Source organism: Pecten maximus, chromosome 16 (genome assembly GCF_902652985.1).
Source record: "Pecten maximus chromosome 16, xPecMax1.1, whole genome shotgun sequence".
Classification (NCBI taxonomy): domain Eukaryota; kingdom Metazoa; phylum Mollusca; class Bivalvia; order Pectinida; family Pectinidae; genus Pecten; species Pecten maximus.
The window spans coordinates 26,171,270-26,196,735 of record NC_047030.1 but is presented as its reverse complement, the minus strand read 5'-3'; the positions used below and the strand labels follow the sequence as shown (position 1 = coordinate 26,196,735).

The following is a 25,466-nucleotide window of genomic DNA, read 5'->3' as shown; positions in this document are numbered from 1 at the left end:
TTCGCTTTTGTTTGTCAATTCTTGTTAGTCAGTATCATTGAATGTATTGTATAAACAACAAACAATATATAGATTATAGAAATATACAACAATTCATGTAAACAAGACTTTCAGGCAGCAGTGGAAAAATATCACAGCTTTCAAAATATATAATCGGGAGTACATGTATAACGAAACACATACAAATTACACGTGTATATGTATCACAAGTCCCTGTTTGTTCTTATGGTAAGTTTCAAGAAAATTGCAAATTAAAATGTCAGTGTTTTCTCTCGAAAACTGACAAATAAACTTCCATGTTATTAAATGATAATATGACACAGTACTATATAGTATGATATTACCTTATATATACTCTATATATACTATAAGTAGTATAATATTACCCTATATATACTATAAGTGGTACGATATTACCGGTACCCTATATATACTATAAGTAGTAGTATAATATTACCCTATATATACTATAAGTAGTACGATATTACCGGTACCCTATATATACTATAAGCAGTAGTACGATAGTACCCTATATATACTATAAGTAGTAGTATGATAGTACCCTATATATACTATAAGCAATAGTACAATAGTACACTATATATTGTAAGCGATAGTATAGACATGTGTATCGATGTCTCAGGCAAAAAACAAGCATATTTTGTTTTGTTAGAGAAACAAGATCAGAAGACAAGCAGAAGAAAGTAAGTGCGTACATGTATATATATCATACAAGTGTATATATTAACATACAACATGGAAAAGCCTAACTGTAGTCTATCCATGTATTTACTTAAACATATGTTTAAATGAGATGATGATCACAGGGGATGATTAATACATAAAAATGGGTATACAATGATGAATTATAATTAGTTAGTATATCCCCGTGATATGATGAACCCAGCCTGGATTAAGTATTATGCAAATGCAAAATATTAATCTCAATTAGAAGGCATTGGCTCCTTGTAGCAGTAATTAAATATGATAAAATTTCATACAAAATGCTAAGTACTTATCATCAGTCTCAACTGCTATTTGATTAAAGTTGTAATATCTACAGAATCTAGATACATGCATACACTAACAAATCATTCGTCAATTGTCTTAACTCAGAAGCAGATAATTTTGATTCAAAAGAGTTTTTGATAATTCACAACAAGAAGCAATGTTTGGGTATCGATTTCCACTTTTACATTACACTACATGCTTGACTTGTTTGACTCTTCAATTTGCCCGACTTGGAACCACCCGTCTCCCTCATGCGGAATAGTTTTGGCTTCGTTGGTTCTTTTGGCTCCTTGCGACTAGTTGTTTGACCTGAAGTTTGCTCAGACTCTGGTTGGGTCAACACAGCTGTGGATAGCAATGGAATCATGTAAGTAAATAAACTTCCCCACCTTTCTGTGTCTTGTAAGTGAAGTTACAAAAACAAGATTACCGTGAGGTGGAACAGCATATACCTATTGAATGTTGATATAGAAGTTATATAGAGTGGTAGTCGTAAATGGTATTTCTTTCACTTGAGTTAGATTTTTTCAAATATTACCCAAAACACAAGCTTTAGCGAGTGTTTTTTGTAACTTTTGAAAAGCAAGCATTCTGTGAGTATTGCTAAACCAATACATGTCCCCTACTGGTGCCCCCAATTTAAAACTTTAGCCAAATTTGAGTAAACAAGTTTAGCCACAACTGAAACATGATCATTTTATGAAAATAAGTTCATTCCAAACAATGTGTAAATTCAACTCTATTGGGGTGAATAAACAATGTTTCCTGCCCCTAAAAGATATTCAGGTATTCTTTTGGTATGTATACTGTACACAGTAAAAAATCTGAAGTGAATTTAAATTAAAATGTGTAATAACAGCCTTGGATTGAAATATAAACATGATTCTGCATAGCACAGCATAGTAGTACACTGATTTTATTCCAAAAGAATCTCACATCAGTGAAGCATTCAATACAGAGAAAACAGTTACGTCCATATTATGGAAAAAAATTCAAAAAATGAAAATATTTTTTTCATTTTCAACTGTACAAAAGTAATGCCACACACCCAAAGAACCTCTATGCAAAGAATCAGCATCCTAATACCATTATTAAGTGAATGGTGTGCCACTATAAAACTTTAACCAAAACTTAAACCTCAATACAGCAATAACAGTTAAGTTCATAATATGGCAAAAATTTCAAAAAATGAAAATAATTTTTTCACTTTTAACCATACAAAAGTAATGCCACACACCCAAAGAACCTCTATGCAAAGAATCAGCATCCTTGTACCATTATTAAGTGAATGGTGTGCTATTATAAAACTTTAACCAAAACTTTAACCGGGACGGACGGACACAGGCAAAACCTATAGTCCCCCCGGTTTCACCGGTAGGGGACTAATAACTAACAGAATTCTAGTGTATAGTAATGTACAGTAATGTATATAGTGTGTACATGTAGCTGTACGTACAAGATGAAATCTAGTGTATAGTAATGTACAGTAATGTATATAGTGTGTACATGTAGCTGTACGTACAAGATGAAATCTAGTGTATAGTAATGTACAGTAACGTATATAGTGTGTACATGTAGCTGTACGTACAAGATGAAATCTAGTGTATAGTAATGTACAGTAACGTATACAGTGTGTACATGTAGCTGTACGTACAAGATGAAATCTAGTGTATAGTAATGTACAGTAATGTATATAGTGTGTACATGTAGCTGTACGTACAAGATGAAATCTAGTGTATAGTAATGTACAGTAATGTATATAGTGTGTACATGTAGCTGTACGTACAGGATGAAATCTAGTGTATAGTAATGTACAGTAATGTATATAGTGTGTACATGTAGCTGTACGTACAAGATTAAATCTAGTGTATAGTAATGTACAGTAATGTATATAGTGTGTACATGTAGCTGTACGTACAAGATGAAATCTAGTGTATAGTAATGTACAGTAATGTATATAGTGTGTACATGTAGCTGTACATACAAGATGAAATCTAGTGTATAGTAATGTACAGTAATGTATATAGTGTGTACATGTAGCTGTACGTACAAGATGAAATCTAGTGTATAGTAATGTACAGTAATGAATATAGTGTGTACATGTAGCTGTACATACAAGATGAAATCTAGTGTATAGTAATGTACAGTAATGTATATAGTGTGTACATGTAGCTGTACATACAAGATGAAATCTAGTGTATAGTAATGTACAGTAATGAATATAGTGTGTACATGTAGCTGTACGAGATGAAATCTAGTGTATAGTAATGTAAAGTAATGTATATAGTGTGTACATGTAGCTGTACGTACAAGATGAAATCTAGTGTATAGTAATGTAAAGTAATGTATATAGTGTGTACATGTACATGTAGCTGTACGGACAAGATGAAATCTAGTGTATAGTAATGTACAGTAATGAATATAGTGTGTACATGTAGCTGTACGTACAAGATGAAATCTAGTGTATAAATTGTGAAGCTGTATGCAGGGAAATCTTATTGTAAAGCTGTATGCATATAAACGACAACTAAGATTTGTTTTACCTTTGCCTGGGTCTTCGTGTGGCATCAAGAGCTGTTGATACAGTTTTTCCGTCTTACTGCCACTTTGGCCGCGGTGTTTGTCACAAAGCCAAAGTGTCTTTCCATTCAGCATATGACATCTTAAACAATACATCATAACATGTATCATATGTAATTAAAAACAGTTTTATAGATAACTGCTAGTTTCTTTCAGTATGCATTTGTCTATTTGGCATTCATATTGCCTGTAAATGCCAAGTGAATGCAATTCAAAGACTAAATGACGTTATGAAGAGACTGTGTTGACATAATTCCATTTTGGAAAAACTTTACAAAATGCTGGCACCATTTTAAAGATTGAAAAACTTTTATCTATTGACACAGATTTATTTGTTACTTAAAAGTGTCTACGACAATGATGATGATGATGATGGATGATGAGGAGGAGGAGGATATATTCTTACCTCTTAAGGCATCCTGCAATCTTTTCCTTATCCATGTCCATCACACTGGCTCTGACCTCTACATATTCATCCTGGAACTCATTCTTGTTGAGATCTGTGGCAATCTGCAGTCAGATATCAGTTTGATAAATTTACATCTGTATACTTCCTTCTGATACACTCTAGATACATCCCAGACACATTTTGATGATGATAAACCATCCAAAGTTTCAAAGAATTTAAGTGAAAATCATGAAAACAAATAGTAAAAACACTGTAAATGGCAATAATAAAAACAAACCATGGAAATTAGGTTGAAAATCCTTATTCAAATAAAAAATATAGGCCATTAAAACATAAGATAACACATATCTAGTTGAAATGTAAATGAATCTGTAATTGTAACTAACGGTAGTCTATAAATAATATCAAAATAGGAACAAAATTTGAATGAAAAAATTTAACTCAAAAACATTAGTTTTGAAAAAGTTCAAGCAACATCAAGTGTATATTTGATCTTGGTGCCCACCATTGAATGATCCATACCAGTCAAATAAAAGACTGATCTTTTCTCTCTTTTTTTTTACTCTTCTTTCAAAACATTAATAACTTTATATAACACTATCTACATGTAGCAGAAGCATCCTGCTATTGTCAAAATCCAAAATGGCCATACTCTTTGTCATCCATTTAGTTCTTTCAATCAGACTTTCATGCACAACTAGAGACCAAAGGGAACCTCTACAGTTTACATTAAAATTTGAGAAAGACTATAATGACAATTTAGTACTTTTAAGAAAATGTTAATTAAGTTTCAATCATCAAAATCCAAGATGGCTGCCTGTTGGCCATGCTGTTGTCAGGTTGGTCCCTTACAGGAACATACATATGCAATTTGAGATCTAGCGGTAACAAACTTCAATTGCCAAAATCTAACATGTCAACCATGTTGTATTTCGATTGGTCCCCAAATGCAATATCATGTACAACTTGGGACCAAGGGGAACCTACATATGAAACGTGAGAAAGATCCCTTCAGTACTTTCTGAGAAATAGCGATAACAACTAATTTCAAATGTCAAAATACAAGATGGCCACCTATCGGCCATTTTTTTTTCTAATCAGTCTATAAATTTGAGAGAGATATGAACCAAGGATTCCCAACCCTCTGGTTTCTAAAATGATATTTGGGAAATATTTAGTAATTAAAATGATATTTGGGAAATACATGTATTTAGTAATTAATTGTAAGTCTTTGAAAAAGGCAATCATTTATAAGATACAGAAGCAAAAGTTTCCACCTACCGTCTGCAGCTTGGCTTGTAGAGTCTGACCCTCTGGCGTGTTCAAACTAGCCATATTAATGCTCGAGTATTTGAGGATGGCAAACATTCGTGCCATGTAGGGGGCCATGGAGTTCAGCCATTGTTCTTCTTCCTCTTTTCCGTCATGTTCTGGAGATGGGATGGTTGAGTCCACCGTATGCCAACCCTATTGTAATGGAATAGAATCAGTGTATTTCATAGCATATTCACTGAAATACTTGTTTTTTTCTCTTATGATTCTTGTGTTTAAATTGGTGGAATTCACACAAAAATTCTACCCATATTGATTAAAAGTAATCATTGATAATCTCAAGTTGAAAAGTCAATAACTTATAATTATCACATACTAAACAAATGTAACTACTCTAAAACTGTTTTCAAATCACATAAATCATGCCAGGAATATGTATATATATATAACGTCTAGCAGAGTTGTGACTATAGGGCTGTAGGAACTATTTGGTATCACAGATTAGGAAATCAGCTTTCAAAATACTGGTGTGGTTAAAATGTCAGAATAGTGCTTACATGTACTAGATGTACTATAACCAGCTCACTAAAGTTTTCTGTAAAGTCATACAGCCCAGCAGGCATAAAACATCCATTGTATAGATTTACAACATGTAAAGTGATGACGGTTTTCTGATCGTAAACCCACCTCCTCGTGTTCACAAAGTAGCCTGTAGCAGTATTTGGATTTCCATTTTGTCCTTTCCTCTTCTTCTTCCTCCTCATCATCCTCTTCCTCTTTTTTCTAAAATCAAAGATAGACCAATTGTCCTAACACTACCACATAAAGAAGTACACAGTCAATTGCCCAAATAAAAATTTCAGCATTTTTCATTTTTTTTTTGACCGATCCTTATTATTGATCAGAAACTTTCCCTTTCATGCTGTTTAATTTTAAATGATTCTAGTAAGTAAAATTTCAGAATTTTAGAAGGACTGAACTTAGAACATGACAACTTTATGTACAATTATATGATAATCATAAAAAAAACACTTAAATCACAGGGGCTGAGCTTAGTACAATACGATAACCATAGCTTGGACCTTTATATATATATATATAGCCACCTCCTAAATTTATAAAGTTAATTTTCTCTTCCAAAGTTCATACGATTGTCTTTCCTTTAACAAAGCTTTCATTCAATTGATATTGGACAATAGGTTAGCTAACCCTTACTAAGCTTTCTCACTAATATGACTTTCCTTTAATCTGATAAATCTTTATATATGTATATGCAAGAACATATTCTGCTCTGGAAGCAGCAAACAGACAGCCAAATTAAGACTCGTTGATTTCATTTGTTGTATAAAAACATAACAAACCTCTGCTGCTGATTTTTCCTCTGCGTCTTTGTCTTTTGCAGCTGCCTTCAATGCTGCCTTCAATTTGGCCATTTTTGCTTGTTTTTCCTTGTCTTTAGCTTCAAGCTCTTTTCTTTGTTCGTCCGTCAGCTTTTCTTCAACTTTTTTCTCTTCTATGGATGGTGCTTCTTGCTCCACCAAGTCCAGAACAATTAGGCGAGGGTAATGGCCACTGTACATGGCTTCAGCGTAACCCACAAGATGTCTGAGGAACTGTCGCTGGGATAACTCCAGTACCTCCTGTAGACGGAACACATACCATGGATAAGCTTACACACTTTTATACAAACAATGTAAGGTATTGCTGAACAGTACTAATTCATTTGATCAGTTCATTGTCATCTAATTTGACTAAAAATGTAATCCAAATCAAGCAGTCCAACTAATTAAGTAGGCAGTCCAACTAATTAAGTAGGCGGTCCAACTAATTAAGTAGGCTGTCCAACTAATTAAGTAGGCTGTCCAACTAATTCAGTAAGCAGTCCAATTTATTAAGTAGGCAGTCCAACTAATTAAGTAGGCAGTCCAACTAATTCAGTAGGCAGTCCAACTAATTAAGTGGGCGGTCCAACTAATTAAGTAGGCTGTCCAACTGATTAAGTAGGCAGTCCAACTAATTAAGTAGGCGGTCCAACTAATTAAATAGGCAGTCCAACTAATTCAGTAGGCAGTCCAACTAATTAAGTAGGCAGTCCAACTAATTCAGTAAGCAGTCCAACTAATTAAGTAGGCTGTCCAACTAATTAAGTAGGTGGTCCAACTAATTAAGTAGGCTGTCCAACTAATTAAATAGGCTGTCCAACTAATTAAGTAGGCAGCCCAACTAATTCAGTAGGCAGTCCAACTAATTAAGTAGGCAGTCCAACTAATTAAGTAGGCTGTCCAACTAATTAAGTAGGCAGTCCAACTAATTAAGTAGGCAGTCCAACTAATTAAGTAGGCTGTCCAACTAATTAAATAGGCTGTCCAACTAATTAAGTAGGCTGTCCAACTAATTCAGTAAGCAGTCCAACTAATTAAGTAGGTGGTCCAACTAATTAAGTAGGCAGCCCAACTAATTCAGTAAGCAGTCCAACTAATTCAGTAAGCAGTCAAACTAATTAAGTAAGCAGTCCAACTAATTAAGTAGGCAGCCCAACTAATTAAGTAGGCTGTCCAACTAATTCAGTAAGCAGTCAAACTAATTCAGTAAGCAGTCCAACTAATTAAGTAGGCAGCCCAACTAATTAAGTAGGCTGTCCAACTAATTCAGTAAGCAGTCAAACTAATTAAGTAAGCAGTCCAACTAATTAAGTAGGCAGTCCAACTAATTAAGTAGGTGGTCCAACTAATTAACAAGAGGCCCAAAGGGCCTTAACGGTCACCTGAGATTTGAATTATTTCAGTTAATTTAATTGACCCTTTTTGGCCCCACTCATCAGTCCTAATGGGGTCAGTCAGGGCCAACATGTGCATATTGAGCTGTCATCCCTTGCTGATAATTTTAAGAAAGTTAAAATGAATTCCAATAGACATAAAACAAATGATTATCAAAAATATGAATTCCCTATATAAACTATTGCAAAGTTTACCCTCTTCCAAGGGGCAAATGTGAAACCCCAGGGTCATGAAATTCACAATTTATGTAAAACACCATAAAACCATTCCTTCTATGAAAAGTTTTTGATCCTATCTTATATAGGTATTGAGAATAAGATTTGGAAATTTCAGTCAATTTGACCCTTTTAGCCCTGCCCATCAGCCACTGGGGGTCAGTCAGGGCCAACATATGCGTACTATCAAACTGTTATCCAACGCTGATAATGTTAACCAGGTATGAATAAATTCCAATACAAATCCAATAAATAATAGCCAAAAATGTGATTTCCCTATATAAACTATAGTAAAGTTTACCCCCTCCCCAGGGGCAAAACGCGAGACCCCATTGTCATTAAATTCACAATTTTGGTAAACCACCAGAAGAACCTTCCATCTATGGAGAGTTTTTGATTCTACCAAATATGAGAGTAGAGAAGAAGATTTTTGAAGTTTCAGTCAATTTGACCCTTTTTAGCCCCGCCCATCAGCCCCTGGGGGTCAGTCAGGGCCAACATATGTGTACTATCAAACTGTTATCCAATGCTGATAATGTTAACCAGGTTAGAATAAATTCCAATACAAATCCAATAAATAATAGTCAAAAATGTGATTTCTCTATATAAACTATAGTAAGGTTTACCCCCTCCCCAGGGGCAAACGTGAGACCCCAGGGTCATGCAATTCACAATTTTGGTAAAGCACCACAAGACCCTTTCATCTATAAAGAGTGTTTGACTCCACCATATCTGAGAGTAGAGAAGAAGATTTTTGAAGTTTTAGTAAATTTGACCCTTTTTGGCCCCACTCCTCAGGCCCCTGGGGGGTGGGGACCATATAATTCACAATTTTGGTTGACCTTCAGCCATAGTAACTTTCTGCCAAATTTCATTGAATTTTGTTCAGTGGTTTTGGAGAAGAAGTCGAAAATGTAAAAAGTTTACGGACGCACGACGACGGACAAAAGGCGATTAGAATAGGTCACTTGAGACTTCGTCTCAGGTGACCTAAAAAGGCAGTCCAACTAATTAAGTAGGCAGTCCAACTAATTAAGTAGGCAGTCCAACTAATTAAGTAGGCAGTCCAACTAATTCAGTAGGCAGTCCAACTTATTAAGTAGGCAGTCCAACTAATTAAGTAGGCAGTCCAACTTATTCAGTAAGCAGTCCAACTTATTAAGTAGGCAGTCCAACTAATTAAGTAGGCAGTCCAACTAACTAATTAAGTAGGCAGTCCAATTAATTAAGTAAGCAGTATACACAGCCATGTACATGGCTAGTCTGATATTTATCCTGTACCTGGAAAGCCACTTTCTGTTGGTCCTCTCCTTTCTTGGCCTCATCTTCATTTGTATTGATCTTGACCTTGGACTTGACCTCCTTTAACAACATATCATAAGCTTCACTTGTTTCAAGCTGGAAGTTTACTTTTACGCTCTGGTGGCCAACGGCAAGCATACCAATCTGAGGAAGTAAATGTAAACAGTTTCATTAAAGAAAAGTTTCTGTTTTATTTCATCATAAAAACATTCATTGACATGCATTAGTATTTTTTTTAAGTGTATCAGGTTATCAAACATTGTTATATATCAATTACAGAGATTAAACAATATATGTATTTATTTATTTGTGAAACGAAAATTCTATTTTTTTTTTATGACTTATGACCTTTGCCAAAAGTTTATTAAATGACATCTGACCTTTGATATCATAATAAATGTTCATTCATCAACCTCTGGCTTTAACTTGGATATTCAATGACCTCTGAACTTTGATATCAAAATATCTTTATCACCACAAAGTGACCTTGAACCTTACTATGATAGCAACTGACCCCATGACCTCTGGCCTGCACTGAATTATTCACTCACCTCTGACCTCTCCCACTGGTAGCCTGTACCAACCACTGCAAGTATAATTGGCAGACGGAGCTGGCACAAAGCGAAGCGGAACTCCATCTGGCAGTTGGTTGAATTGGCATACTACAAAATACAAAACTATTTATCAGAACCTAGCTGAATTTTTCTCATACATGTATATCAAAAAATATTTTTCATTCATTTCTTAATTATATACAAACAAAAGACAAAATTTTAATATATTAGATCATAATGTTTACCAGTAATGTTTATGATATATAAGGCCATTTATAGATTTCTAATGAGTCATTCTCCCATAAATGAGATTTGTTTTGATTATGCTTGAAATTTAATTGTAAATACCAAAAGAAGGAACCAGCAAAAAAAAAAAAAAATAAATCAATGAATTACTTTTAAATTTCACAGGAATGGTAGGTGACCTCATCATTTCCTATAAACAGTAGTTATATATACGGTATATATATATATATATATATACAGTGATCATAATTAGACTGAGACAATATTTAATAGGGACAAAATGATGTGATGTGAAGTACATAATTATATACGGTAAGATATTAATTTTCAGCGATAACTGATTAGTAAATTAATTAGTTTATTATATTACCTCATCTGATACACAAGCCACTACAACTTGGGCCTTCCTCAATCCACCAGCAATGTCTTCAAACAAACCACCCTGTCCAACAAAACAAAAAATATCACAATTCCAGCCATATGTTATTGCATTACATGTAGACCTTATAAGCTAACCAGTTTTTTTTTTCTCAGAAAGAGGATCAGTGTAAGTAAAGCATGTTTACTTAAAAGGTTGTTTACCTCAGTGATCTGCCAATCAATTAAACAAACGTTCAATGTTAACAATATGGCACTCATCTCTTTATGATGTCATTAACCTTAATTTTTGATCATCACAACCTATCACTCAATATAATGACGTCCACAATGCCCCTTAACTCATTATCGTAACCATTCCAATGCCCCTCCCCTCAATATAATCACCCTCACAATGCCCCTTAACTCATTATCGTAACCTTTCCAATGCCCCTCCCCTCTATATAATGACCCTCACAATGCCCCTTAACTCATTATCGTAACCTTTCCAATGCCCCTCCCCTCAATATAATGACCCTCACAGTGAACCTTAACTCATTATCGTAACCTTTCCAATGCCCCTCCCCTCAATATAATGACCCTCACAATGCCCCTTAACTCATTATACTAACCTTTCCAATGCCCCTCCCCTCAATATAATGACCCTCACATTGTCTCTTAAATAACCTCTTATTAGAAATATTTCTGCTAAATACAGTTACTGTATAACCCCTTGAATAAACATGATACCCCTCAACTCATCATAATGCCCATTAATTCAACAAACGATGGCAGTGTAACAAGATATGATTATAACAGAGGAATTGTTATAATACACTATTGGTCAAAGCTTCAATGCATTACTGATGTCCTATAAAATTCTGACCCCAATGAAATACTGACCCGGGTCGGTATTTTATGGGGAACAAAATTTTATATGACAGCGGTATTAGATCAGGTCAAATTGACAAATCTCACCCCTCCGACGCGTTCAATATCCAGCCAGCAGGATATTCCTTTACTCTCCAGGAAGTTCTTGACTTTCCTTGGATCACCCCAACCAAGTGCACCTTCCTTCTTGCGGCTGCCCTTGCTAATTGCATCATGGGAGTTTGACCAGCAGTAACTGACAAAACATACCGGCTGATCTTCAACCTATTGAAAAAACGTAATATTTTATTTATCTATATAATTGTCTAGTATAATGATATATGGCTGAGTTGTTAAAAATATCTCATTCATTAGCCTAAGTCATATAAAGACACATCAAACTTTATAAAGCAAAGATGAAACATCTGGATTATGGTCAGTAAAAATATTTTCAATAAGAAATATGATTAAATCAAAACAACAATTATCATATGTATATATGTCTCAACTGTGACAGCAAAGCACACACAGTGAAGGTTTTCCATGATAATGAACTTTTATTTAATTATACATAGCTGATAACCTGCTGGCAAGGCACCAGAACAGGTTATCCTCAGATTTTAGATTATAAAACCATTATTTTAACTTAATTGTGCGGGCAATCTAATGGAGCGGCATATAAACAGAAAATTATAGTACAACTGTACAAAAATTGTGAAAAATTCACGGCTGTGAAACAAGCCTAACTTACAATATGATAAAGAAAACAGCAGCTATAGTATATTTAAGAAATAATTAACGATGATTCGTGTATTATTGCAGGATATACAACAAAGACGAGGATATTTTGCAATTAAATTAATAACGAAGGCCGCAGGCCTGAGTTATTAATTAAAATTGCAAAATATCCGAATCCGAGTCCGAGTTGTATATCCTGCAACAATACACGAGTCAAAGTTGATTATTTCTATTCTACCATGTACTGTTCAGTTCTGAGATCGACCTCTTTCTAATAGAAAAACAGCAAAGAAACCCCGGGAAAACCTTATTTCTTGATTATTGTATTATTTGTTGATGAAATATACATTTCTTTACAGGCAATACAGTACTACGATCAAGAGCATCTATCATATGGCATTGATTTTGAAAATTTAAAAAAAAGGATAAAAAAAAGAAAAGAAAAAGAAAAAAAAGGGGGGCCTCCGTAGGATTCGAACTGGCGTCGTGATAAAAATTTATTGAAAGACTAACCCATTAGCCCACTTGGCTATAGTAACCTTTTAAGAAACGGGTGAATATTAGATATTTAAAATTGTGATAGCCGTGACTCACGACCGTGTATTATTGGCACGAGCGTGGGTTATTGGAAAATAATACATGGTTTTAAACCAATCAAAACCGGCGTTGCATAGCAAACATGGTAGAATAATATATAAACTTACCACTGATTTTTTGGAAACTTTTTTCTGTATAGCATCTTTCAGTTCTGCAAACTTGGATTTGTAGACTTTGGGGTCCTGCATTTTGACGTAGACCTGTCAATTTGAAGGCAGATAATTGTTAGTATAAAATGCATTCACTATCCGAATTCAACACTGCGATCATTCAAATCATTCAAGGAAGAAATGATCCAATCAAATATGCATTGTGAGGTTTCATAAAGCAGAATACAGAAAATTTGACATTTACAATGTATTTATCATTCGGAAAATATCCTAAGGCTGTTCACCAGTGTAAAGGCATCTTAGTATACTCTCAGAGACAGGAATCTGATTGGCTGTGTATAATCTCAAAGAGGAGCAATCTGATTGGCTGTGTACAAAATTGTATAATCTCAGAGAGGAGCAATTTGATTGGCTGTGTACAAATGTTTAATCTCAGAGAGGAGCAATCTGATTGGCTGTGTATAATCTCAGAGAGGAGCAATCTGACTAATAGAATCTTACGTAGGGCTGTTCCGTGGACATAGATATCTCAAACCAGGTGTAAGAGTTTGGCTGGTCAGCACAAGGCTAAGCAGAATGCTGGCCAGCCAACACAAGAGCTGAGATACATGTATTCCTGTCTATGGAACAGATCCATGATTGATTATTTTCCCCACACACTTACAAATAAACAAATCCCAGTCAGAATAATATTTTTAGTCATTGATAAGATTAATAGTTATTAACCATTTATCTTATCAATCACTAAAGATAAAAAACCTCAGGTTGAAATGGAATTACCCATTCACAACAATAGCATGACGTCAGGGAAACAATTCAATGATGTCATGTCAACATTTCATTAGTATGACCACATATTGCATGTCAGCTGTCATTCCCTACCCCATAGAGCTATTCCCTTATGGCAAAAACAGGATCATCCTGTGAAATTTGTTCGAAAAGAAATATCTGATATTAATTAGACTGAGGACAATCCAATACACTGGGTACCTCATCGTTCAAGGTGATGTAAATGTTGGATTCTTTCCACTTCATTCCTTTGCCAAGAACCACAAGTACAATAGGTTTACGCAGGGTTTCCTTCACAAAAATGATGATGTTACGACAAGCCTCCGTTTCACACAGCTCATCAGATATTCCAATCAATACCACCTGTTTCAAAAACAAATATGATTTTTTCTTAATTTGATTTCATTTCCAAAATTCATTAAAAGAACATTTAACAATTACAACAAGTTTCAAAGTGTGACAGCAAACTTTCAAATTTGAACCTATTATTGTAAATATCATAAGTCATTAGTACAAGTTTGAACCTATAATTGCAAATATCATTAGTCAAGTACTAGTATTTTTTTTCTAAATTAATTATTATTAAGAAACATTCATTAACAATCAAAAGTTTGACTTTTAATTGTTGATGGTTTGGACGGAGTGACAAAACACTTCAATAACAAACCTTGGCTGTCTTCATGGTGAGAGTGAGGGCCGACATATCTGCTGTCTCCGGGTTATCACAGAAAGCCCTGCATATATTCACAACCAATACATAATTAATTATAATAACAGCTTTGTGCAGACAGCATTTGAATCAAGCATAAACTAGAAAATGTCTAAGACATAAATGCCCCCGCTCCCACTTGACACCCCAGCTTGGTCGGCATAACACCTTATTGGCCGAATCAAAGGTCATAACACCTTATTGGTCGACATTACACCTTATTGGTCGACATAACACCTCATTGGCCGAATCAAAGGTCCTTAATTTCTGTATTAGATATATGACATTTTTTTGCAAAAGGGTGAAAGTGCATTTATATATATTCACTTTCAATTCAAATAATACAAATATACATAGGGTTTTTATTATTATTATAATTCATGTCAGAATGATTTGATGTCATAAATGCAATACTGATATAGGACGTGTTTCAGAAAATAGAAACATCGATCGGGTCAATATCTCAAAATATTAACCTCCTCTTGACCATATTTGTTTAGCCAATGAGAATTGAGGAAAGTCGGACCATACCTAATATGAAATCTAATGAGGTCTAAGGTACAAGTAGCTACGTATACATACTGGTTGATACGGACTAGGCAGAATTTGATCACTTAAACAGTACCTATAATTCTCCAGATTCTCGTGGGAGAAAATGATATGATGGACCTATTTTTAAGGTACACTTTGGCTTTGACTAGTTAAAAAGGTGATAGTTTACAATGCATTTATTTAATCCTTACATGACTATTATACAGAAGTATTATTTGATGTTGGAATTGCCATAGCAATCTTTAAGGGTTTGAAATGTCTACATCAAACTTACACGTTGTATCCAGCTCCTCTCAAGTCCTCCATAATAGTGCCTGGATGGACACATTTGCCCTCATCCTGCAGGGATGGGACATTTCTCTTACTGTAGACAAAAACCATATTGACCTTGACCCCTTCCCCAAGGTCATGTAGCTCTTGGACACTTCGTCGTAAGTGATTGTCAAGATCAACATTTTTGTCTGGTGGCAGGCCGTCTTAGAACACATAATAAATGAAAAAATGATTTAATGAAATTTTGAAATGTTTATATTTTATTAACAAATCCTCATTATCATATAAAAATGTGTTCCCATCAACAAGCTATAGAATTATGGCACAGCTAGATAAAAGTTCAACTCCCTGGACAACTTTTGATTTCAAAAATAAAAAAGGGCTATAACTCTGTCAAGAATGAAGCCAAAGATTGATAATCCAGTTTTAGTATACAGCACTCAACCATCAAAAAATATCTGCATTAATGATATGAAACACTCATAAAATGCTACCTCCCTAGGAAAAGAGTTCCAATGTTTGAGTACAGTTCATAAGAATTATTCTCCCTGTGAGCACTGATACATATGCTAATTAGTCAGGAGCCATGTTGGTCTGTGGTGCAAGGAACACGACAGAAAAAACATAATGAAATATAATTGGTAGATAACTCCTCTTTATGTGATGAAAAGAAAATTGACAATAATGTGTATTAATTTCATGATATGGTAATATCTTTATTCAACCATTATCTCATACCTAACATAATCTATCACTAAAAGTCCATTTTAGAAAGGTTATATGATTTCATTCACAACAAAAAAGTTTTTGAAAAAAAAATAATGTTCGAATTTCTATATTTTGATACAAGATACATATGCCCGCAGAAATAAAATTTGTACTTGTAAGTAAAGTTTCTCAACTAAAGTAGATTTCTTCCTGTGACCACTAAACATTTAATGAGAATTATGGCATTTTTTCATCCTTATTTATAAATAATCACCTTTTTGAAAAACTGCATGTTATGTTAATATCTTCAAAAATTCTAGATATTGGGAAAATTAGTATGGAAAGGCATAGTAATATTTTTAGCAACAAAGCAAATGGTGGCACGAAGATCACTCATTAAATTTTCATGGCAATAAGTGAATCATTTCCTGACTATGTCGTATCCACTAACTAGCACAGCGAGAGGGACAAAGTGATGCACAACAAACCAAGGGCCATAACTCTCGTTGAACACAAGTTTCTTACAGACCAGGGCTTGGAATCAGAATATACAATGATCCATTGTTACAAAGGAGTGGAAGTGTGTAGTTGCTCTCGACTAAAAAATTTAAGTTAACTTAAGGGAAAAACCATGAAAATTAGAAACAGACCCAAAAAAGAATGTTATAAAGTAATGCCAAAGACAAATGAACAGTGATATAGAGGTTACACAACGAGTGGTTGTTGGATATGGAATTTATTTCACACGAGTAAGTTATTTTTTAAAAGTTACAAAAGACACGAGCTTTAGCGAGCTTGAATAAAAGGGAAACGTGGCCAAGTATAATTTCGTGTATGCAAATAAAGTGTACCGGTGACGTCCGGGACCCTGTGATGTGAGGTCATTAGATTATTGATGACGTCAATAACAATTGCAGCTTGGGTCAAAGTTCACCGTGTTAGCCAATCAAAATGCGTACAGAGTTTATACCACGTGTGGTATAAACAGATTGTTAATCAACAGCTGTAATGATTAACTGATGGTCTGAGAGTTGAATAACACAGGGGTATTGTGGTAGAAAATAGTTTAAACTCTGATTTGTTTGCTTATTTTTGTTTAACGTCCTATTAACAGCCAGGTTCATTTAAGGACGTGTCAGATTTTGGAGGTGGCAACTGCCCCACTTAGGTTTCGAACTCGCAACCAAGAGGTGGAGGGCTAGTGATAAAGTGTCCGGAAACCTTAACCACTCGGCCACCGCGGCCCAATTTAAATCTGACATGTACTCACTCTGCAGTTCTGAGATGGACAACACATGGAACAGATTGTCACACTGTAGAAATGGAGCCTTGAGTTCCGCGGCTCTGTGTATCTTCACAGCGGAGAACATACTCGGCTCACTGAGGTGCTGGAAGGGAAAATCCATCCTGATGTTTATAGCTGTTGTCCTTGACATTTAGTTCATGGAAATAATAATATTGTGATCAAGTTGTTTCTAAATTCGCTTAAAAATCCATGTATATCTAAAAGTTAGCAACATTTTGGGCGTCTTATTATAAATATGATAACGGGAAGGGGAGACAAGAAAAATAACTCAAAATGGTCACTGTATAAAGAAAGGTCTATTTTGATAATTCATGACTTTTTAGAAGTTATTCTACAGTATTGAGGTATAATTTTTAAAATTTTAGAATACATATTTCTCCGGTTCAACCTTCAGAAATGATGTGTATCAACTCTAATGGATTAAACAACCAATGGTAACAATATCATTTTACAGTTGTATTTTAACAAATTCTTCTATGGTTGATCTGATCAACCATATCTTAGCTAAATTATTAAACTTCAATGCAGACAGAACATTGACTTTGTCAGCGAAATGAAAACCTTATAATAGGCGGATTCATGTTGAAGTTATAAACCTGTAACTAATTATAACATTTAACTAATGCACTCTAGCATAATATATGCATCAAATATATAAAGGACTTTTAAGGCTTAAAACTAGTATTTTATACTTTTAAAAATACAAAAACAGGTCTGTAACACAAATGAACCCACCATGTTCTGACACTCCATACAGGGGATTTGAAAGTCATACTGTACACCACTGTAGGCATCCGTGATCAGCGTCTCAAACACCTCATGGACCAGGAAGATCATGTTCTCTGGGCGGAAACCTTGAGCCTTGACAAGGACACTTCCAGAACTAAACAACAAAACATCATATATAACTCTTAATACCATGTGCTCTGGGAATCGTACATATACATCTACTGAAATATAGGGAGAAAATTAAAGCTACTCAGATATAGAAGGGTATAAGGTCAGATTTTCGGTTTTTACTTCATATTCTGGTCCCCTCTCATATGAACATACATGCCATATTTACTATAACATGAGAAAAAATCTTCCTTATCTTCAACATTATGATAGCGTTTTGCTGCATTTTATAACTTTTTGATCATTGACAGTTTTTTTAACAGATGAATGCATTTTTTTTTTCATATCTATCTCCCTTAAAAATGAAAGCAAGCAGCATGTAGGCGTCGCACGTCTCAAAAGAAATTTCACTGACCTATAAATAATAGTACCGATAGGTGAACGTGGCCACTAGGAATTCTCCCAGACCTATATAATAAATAGACTATCCTAAAGTCTCAAAGCAAATTTAAAATCATAAAAAAAGTAAGTGGTCACTACACTCACTAAATCTTCTGACCAAGCTATAACTGACCGCTTACCTGTCCTGAAGAACCACAGCAATATGGTTGTTCTTCTTCAGGAACATGCCTTTCTTCCAGAGAATTCCTTTCTCAGCAAATTGATGCAGTCTCACCTACAGTTAAGATTATGTTAAAGAGTTAAAGAAATACGGAAACATGATAGAGAACTTTTTTTTTTTACAGTTATATGAGGTCTCACACAACTAATTATTTTACTACAGAGGAGCCCACTTATTTGCATATCGCTCTTTTGAATAAACCGCTTATTTGCATAAAATTATCAGGTCGTATATGTTATTACAAATGACTCCATCCCCTCAATCGCTCATTTGAAGTTTAAATGTTACAAAATTTATATCAAATTAAAGTTTGAAGATTTCTCTACCAGAAAAATGACGTTATTGGAAAGGTTTAATAGCATTTAAGAGCACACCAGTACTTGGAAAACAGTAACCCTGACATTTAAAGTGGACAGGGGAACCTCCAACTGGGGAAATCCCACCTTTTTACACCTGGAATCCTACATCTTTCTATCTATACCAGGAGTGTATCTTTTTGATTTTTAAGATCTCAAGACCCTAGAATTTATTCTCGTATATAGAAAGTACCCATTTCATGTGTTATTTTACTCAGGAAATAGCTACAAACCAAAGAAACACATTTTTTTTTTAGGGACTTGGTTCAGGTGAAACACCTGTGATTGGCTGAATTAGTTGTGTGAGACCTAGACTGACAGTAATGGATTTAATTACCTCCCTTCAATCAGTAAAACTTCTTACCTGGGCTCTATTGAAGAGGCCAGCTGGCAGGTACTCAAAGCTGTAAATCATTTTCCCCTCCTTCACATCAGAGCCTTCCTCGATAGTAGGCCAGTTGTACTAGAAAGTGGGGAAAGCAATTTTAGAACTGACATTTCTATATCAACATTTACATATTTACATGATGTCAGGTGTAATTTTTTCATTTCATTTTTCTTAAAATTCAGTAGCTACATGTATATCAATGATAATCAAACATTATACATTGTATCTACATAAAAACTTTAAAATATTTCCTATCCTATCATTTTTTTTAATACTTCAAAAAAAAAATATCTATTGCATTTTCACTTTCTCAGCATTTAAACATAAATCATTGTAATGATTTAATCACCACATCCTGACAATTAAGGATGACTATTCCATCTAATACAATTTTAAATAGTCCACAGCTCTACATTCATGCAGTCTCTCTTTTTGTTCTTCTTCTTTAATGCAGAAAATATGATACTGTTAGGGCAGAAACAATATCAAGGTTGGGTACTAAAATTTTAGCATTATGACATTACTACATGGTGACCCAAACTTGACATATGAGGAAAATAAATTCATATTTTATTAAGTTCAAAACTACATTATCAGAACAGGTAGATTTTAATACAATAACTGGGTTTCACATCAAATCTCATCTCCTCTCTCTCTCCCCCCCCCCCCCCCCCCCCCCCCCACTTGAATTTTTTCTGCTCCATCAATGTATTGATATTATCAGTAAAATCATAGTCGGTCTTGTTAAATGATCTTAATATCTATTGTATCTTCTATTAAAACAATAATTAAATATTGTATATCATAATTGCAAATAATCTTATAGGGAGATGGCTTTAAATAAGAGCAAACTCTTGTTGCCAAATCCCAAATTTCCAATTATTGTATATATTGACCCATGTATTGTATATACCATTGATAATAAAATACTGTTTAAATCAAGGATGACTATTCCATCTAATACAATTTTAAATAGTCCACAGCTCAAAATTGATGCAGTCTCTCTTTTTGTTCTTCTTTTTAAAAAAAATTTTTTTGTCAATTTTATCAAATTTTTTTTACATTTCAAAGAGTTTTGTTGTGTCTGTTATCTATAAAGGATAGACAGATAAACAAGACTAATTGTTTGATATTGCTGTTTTTGTATAAATCTTGTTATTGTTTTGAATGTCTTTGTTCGCCACACAGCCTTCCATATAGAACAAGGAAGTTAATCTAATTTGTAGGCCTCAAACATCATGGTTTTCCAAAAAGAATAGAATTTTTTGCAGGATATTTCAATTTTGAGATTGAAAAAGTCCTAGAAAATTTCATTCTAAACATTTTGATAATATTTGGACAATTGGATTAGAAGATGAAGAGCTTTGCATTGTACAGTAGTCATGTTTGTGGTATTTACGGAATATTTGAGTCTCTGTTTTGTCAGCCATGTTGTTTACTACAAAACGTAAGCTAACGTCGGTCAAGGGAGATAACAAGAAACTTTTAAGTATTGTGATACAAATCAAGGATAGACAATACATCGATGCACCACTCTGCGATCCAATACATAGATGCATCGTTGAATCGTTACACCACTACTCCCAAGTTTTACTTGTAGGGTACTAATGAATGATTTTGCAGTAAATTTGTACCAAGTTATTAAAGCTACAATAAAAACCACCTTTTGTTCAGTGTTTGGCAGCAGACATGGAACAAGATTGGCTGGTTCATCTACGAGAGGAAACGTCAAATCAAATTCCTCCGTAAGTCTTAACAGCCATGGGTGAACCTCTGCGGGGTATGCATTCCAGACGACAGCCATGTCCTTGTGGTAGAGCTTCCCTTCCTAAAACAAGGGAGTTAATTCTAATGAGGAAACCATTTACAATATTAGACAAGAGCTATGTTGGTCAAAATTTTAGAGCATATTAATGATCGTAGCTATTATGCATGTCTTTAAAAATGGTTTCCCCCCTTTTCCTTACAACAAGGGAGATAACTCTATCATAAGGGAGATAATTACATATCACATGCAGATCTTTTAACCAAATAAGGTCATTGATATAGGTATTGACCTAAGGGACAAATGAATTAGTATATATTACCTGTGTTGGTCCTGCATGGACAGTCACAATACACGCCATGACATCTACAATCCACTGGGGATATATGACGACATGGCCACGCAGAAACTCGGTGTTGAAGAACTGGAGTGAGCCGAGATCATGAAGGAACTGCACAGCTTGAACAAGCTTAAGACAAAAGTAAAAAAAAAAAATCCAGTAAAAAAATTTAACAATTCAATCAAAATTTGAATAAATTGTGACAGAAAATATAAACCAAATATATACACGCTGCAACATCTTTTTATTTTTAATTTTAAATTCATGGGTTTCCAAAGAAGCTGAAATGATCATTAACTAGAACTGTCGCCAGGATGGCTGACTAATACCCCCGCAATCTGCATGAATCAATGGTGAATTAGAGGCCAACTAAGATAACCCAGTAATATAGTGACCAGTTGCCATAGCAACCATAATTTTGAGAAAAAGAAAGAGGCATGCACATCTACACATGGTCCTCTATATTTGTGTGAAGTTTCATTGAAATCGGCCCTTCGGTTTAGGAGGAGTTGTCCGGACAAACTTAAAGTTATGGTTCTTATCGGAAAACCTGTTTATAGTGACCAGTTGCCATAGCAACCATAACTTTGAGAAAAAGAAAGTGGCATGCACATCTACACATGGTCCTCTATATTTGTGTGAAATTTCATTGAAATCGGCCCTTCGGTTAATGGGGAAGTTGTCCGGACAAACTTAAAATTATGGTTCTTATCGGAAAACCTGTTTATAGTGACCAGTTGCCATAGCAACCACAATTTTGAGAAAAAGAAAGTGGCATGCACATCTACACATGATCATTAATATGTGTGTGAAGTTTCATTGGAATCGGCCCATCAGTTTAGGAGGAGTTGTCCGGACAAAATGTGTCTACAGACAGACGGACGGACGGACGGACAACCTGATTCCAGTATACCCCCCTTAACTTTGTTGCGGGGGTATAAAAAAGAATTATTTGGTTGTTTGCAGGAAATCTCCTTGGTTTTATTTAATACCCCTGATATACATGATATAAAGACAAATTCACTTGGTTGTTTCTTCAATATGATATTCTAATTTCATCTGCCACTTAGTCTAAAGGATGTAAATTCCTGCATTCTTATTGATTCTGGTTATGAATATTAAATCTTACACCATGGCGTTTTCTAAAAATATTTTTTCTTTATTATTAAACAAATGAAGAAAACTACAGCTAAAGCACACATATGACCGAAAATTTTCTGTATAGTAGCAGCCAACTTGTCTGGTATAGCTGGCCATGTACTGGGATGTATCTTGGTAGCCTGACTAGATTCTTGGCAGCCCTGACGTGAAAAAATAGTCTCCTTCAGTAGTACTAATGAGAGCAAGAAATAAAACGTGATGTACAGCAGATCACAGACAAGTATCTACATACCTCCTGTCCATCCACGATGCCACATGCTGAGGCAATATCTTCCACTCCTTTCCACTTGATTAAATCCAACTGTTCTTCCTTCCTTTTCCTATAATGGACATCAAAAAAGTACAACACATGTACAGTACAGAGCAAACGCTTATCTTAAACATATCAATCGGGAAAGAATGATAATGTTTTTTGTGTAAACTGGTATTTTCTATGACTTATTAAAATGCTGACAAAGATTGGAAAAGAAGCATTATGGGTTAATTAAAAAAAAAAAAAAATTCAGAATCAACATCATTTTTACAACGTGATGTTGTAGAAAACCGTTTAAGTCAGGTGTCAGTAATTTAAAATCACATGTTACCATTGTTTAATCGTTAGTTCATACTTCATAATAAAATTTTGTGTACAAGAAGGCTTTCTCTATTTGTTGTTTTATTTAAGCATTGAACTGCTTTAATTTGGAAGTTATGGGCTGATGAATGCCAACTGGACAAAGGCAAATTTAATGAAGCGAGCTAGCGCTTCGTGTTGAATTTGCCTTATCCATGCAGTTGGCATTCATCAGCCCATAACTTCCAAATGAAAGCAGTTCAATGCTTATATTTACATTTGACAATGATTTTAAAAGACTATATCCAGGATTTTTGCTCCTACGATGAATGAACAAATTATTATCGTCCAAAGACGGAACAGCCTTTTCAACAGCAATTTTTCGTTATCGCCGACGTGACAATTATGACGTCACTATAGTAATGACGTCATGATAAAGATTTGGAAGATAAGGACTTGTTACCTTCAAGTGAGCATGGTAAAGTTATATAGTGGGGCTGCAGTATAAATGTAAATATAAAATTGTAAGTGATGACATATTGAATTGAATTATTCGTTGTACAGATATGAATTCATCTTCCACTCTTGCGGATCATTGACATGGAGTTGTTCGTGTACCCTTGCACTATTTGTTGGCCACGACTACAGCATAAACTTACTGGATAACTCTTTGCTCCAGCGTCAGCCAGGCCTCAGGTATCCTTTCTCCCATATACTTCTGCTGCAGGGTCAAGTTTACAAGGAAATCTTTCAAATCATGAATACCCTGAAAACAATGGCAATATATGTAATGTTAGGAGTAACAACAAAACGAGTACAATGGGATAAAACAATATATTGTTATACTGCCATCTGATAAGTGACATACCTGGTTAATGTATAAGATATGGGAAGTTAACAAGAAGAATTGTTTTAATCAAAATGCTGATGTAAATAAAGAGCTCTGGACAAGAGTCAAATACTGAAAAAAACAAAGATCACTTACTTTTATGGAAAATATAACTAAATCAAAATGCAGTACAGCAAAAGCTATATTTTATATCATTTAAGCATTGATGTCATTTTTTTTAGTATCACTGGGGTATGAAAAAAAAATTGTTTGCAAACTTATGAATCCGTGTAGCGGATTTTTACAAAAGTTTGCAAACAAATTTTTTTTCATACCCCTATGAAACAAAAAATGTAATTGACATCAACGCTTATAATTAATTCTTAAATTGACTTTCAAAATTAAAACATGTTTTATGTACAATTGAACTGATCTTATAAGGGATTCTTTTTCACAAAATTAATCAATATGCTATGCCAATGGCCATATTGTGATGTCACATATTTCGCGCCATTTTCAGATTTTTTTCATACAGGTATGAAAAAAAATATCTCAACCAATCAGAATGCCGCATTCTGCGTACAAACACTGGACAATTAATTTATGTTTATAAAGCTAAAAGTTTGACAGAAAGTTGAATAGCTTGAGAGTTCATTTAGGTCTCCAGACAAGATTCAAATACAGAAATACAGGGCAATATCGCAAAAAGAATCAAAACAAAATGAAAACACAAGCATATATCATGATTATGAAGGCTGATAAATTCAGAGAATTGTTGGAAATCATATAATACTCAAAGTTTGACTGGCATATGAAAATGACTTACCTCCCCTGTGTAGGAGCTGACAAAGAAGAAATGAGCAATTTGAGGGTATTTCCGCTTTAATTCATCTTGTGGAATCTTGGATTTCTCAACCTTTAAACAAATAATATCAGAATTAACTTGATAACTTTAAGTGTAAAATAATATATATTATTTCTTTCATCTATATGGCATAGCACTTGTTGTATATCATGTATCTGTACCTATATGTAAAGTAAAATGTTGTGCTTTGATCAAATTTTCAATGATGTTATCTTCACTTTATTATTTACTTATAATATTTTTTCACAATGAAGAAGGATTTTAAAATTAAACAACCGAATGTATCATGTGGCATATAGGGTTAAACTGCTGTCTTCTTGACTCTATATTTGAGACAAACAGAAAAAATTATTGTCATTTTACATATTAATCAAA

At 34.3% G+C, this 25,466-nt stretch overlaps 1 protein-coding gene across 1 annotated transcript in view; it reads right to left on the bottom strand.

The window, feature by feature from the left end:
- Positions 1-446: 446 nt before the first annotated feature.
- The window catches only part of LOC117344606, an 80,614-nt gene continuing 55,594 nt past the window's right edge, over positions 447-25,466 (bottom strand). Inside the window, exons 33-55 of the mRNA XM_033907416.1 lie at positions 25,053-25,142; positions 24,057-24,163; positions 23,077-23,164; positions 21,666-21,812; positions 21,242-21,406; positions 19,555-19,653; positions 18,794-18,888; positions 18,111-18,258; positions 17,340-17,457; positions 15,363-15,564; positions 14,495-14,561; positions 14,029-14,190; positions 13,036-13,128; positions 11,702-11,878; positions 10,737-10,808; positions 10,118-10,228; positions 9,546-9,710; positions 6,634-6,912; positions 5,960-6,055; positions 5,282-5,467; positions 3,998-4,101; positions 3,555-3,673; positions 447-1,356 (exon numbers count right to left, since the gene is read on the bottom strand). Coding sequence (XP_033763307.1) covers positions 1,193-1,356; positions 3,555-3,673; positions 3,998-4,101; positions 5,282-5,467; positions 5,960-6,055; positions 6,634-6,912; positions 9,546-9,710; positions 10,118-10,228; positions 10,737-10,808; positions 11,702-11,878; positions 13,036-13,128; positions 14,029-14,190; positions 14,495-14,561; positions 15,363-15,564; positions 17,340-17,457; positions 18,111-18,258; positions 18,794-18,888; positions 19,555-19,653; positions 21,242-21,406; positions 21,666-21,812; positions 23,077-23,164; positions 24,057-24,163; positions 25,053-25,142 — 3,054 coding nt within the window. The 3' untranslated portion in view covers positions 447-1,192. The remainder of the gene's footprint in view (positions 1,357-3,554; positions 3,674-3,997; positions 4,102-5,281; positions 5,468-5,959; positions 6,056-6,633; positions 6,913-9,545; positions 9,711-10,117; positions 10,229-10,736; positions 10,809-11,701; positions 11,879-13,035; positions 13,129-14,028; positions 14,191-14,494; positions 14,562-15,362; positions 15,565-17,339; positions 17,458-18,110; positions 18,259-18,793; positions 18,889-19,554; positions 19,654-21,241; positions 21,407-21,665; positions 21,813-23,076; positions 23,165-24,056; positions 24,164-25,052; positions 25,143-25,466) is intronic.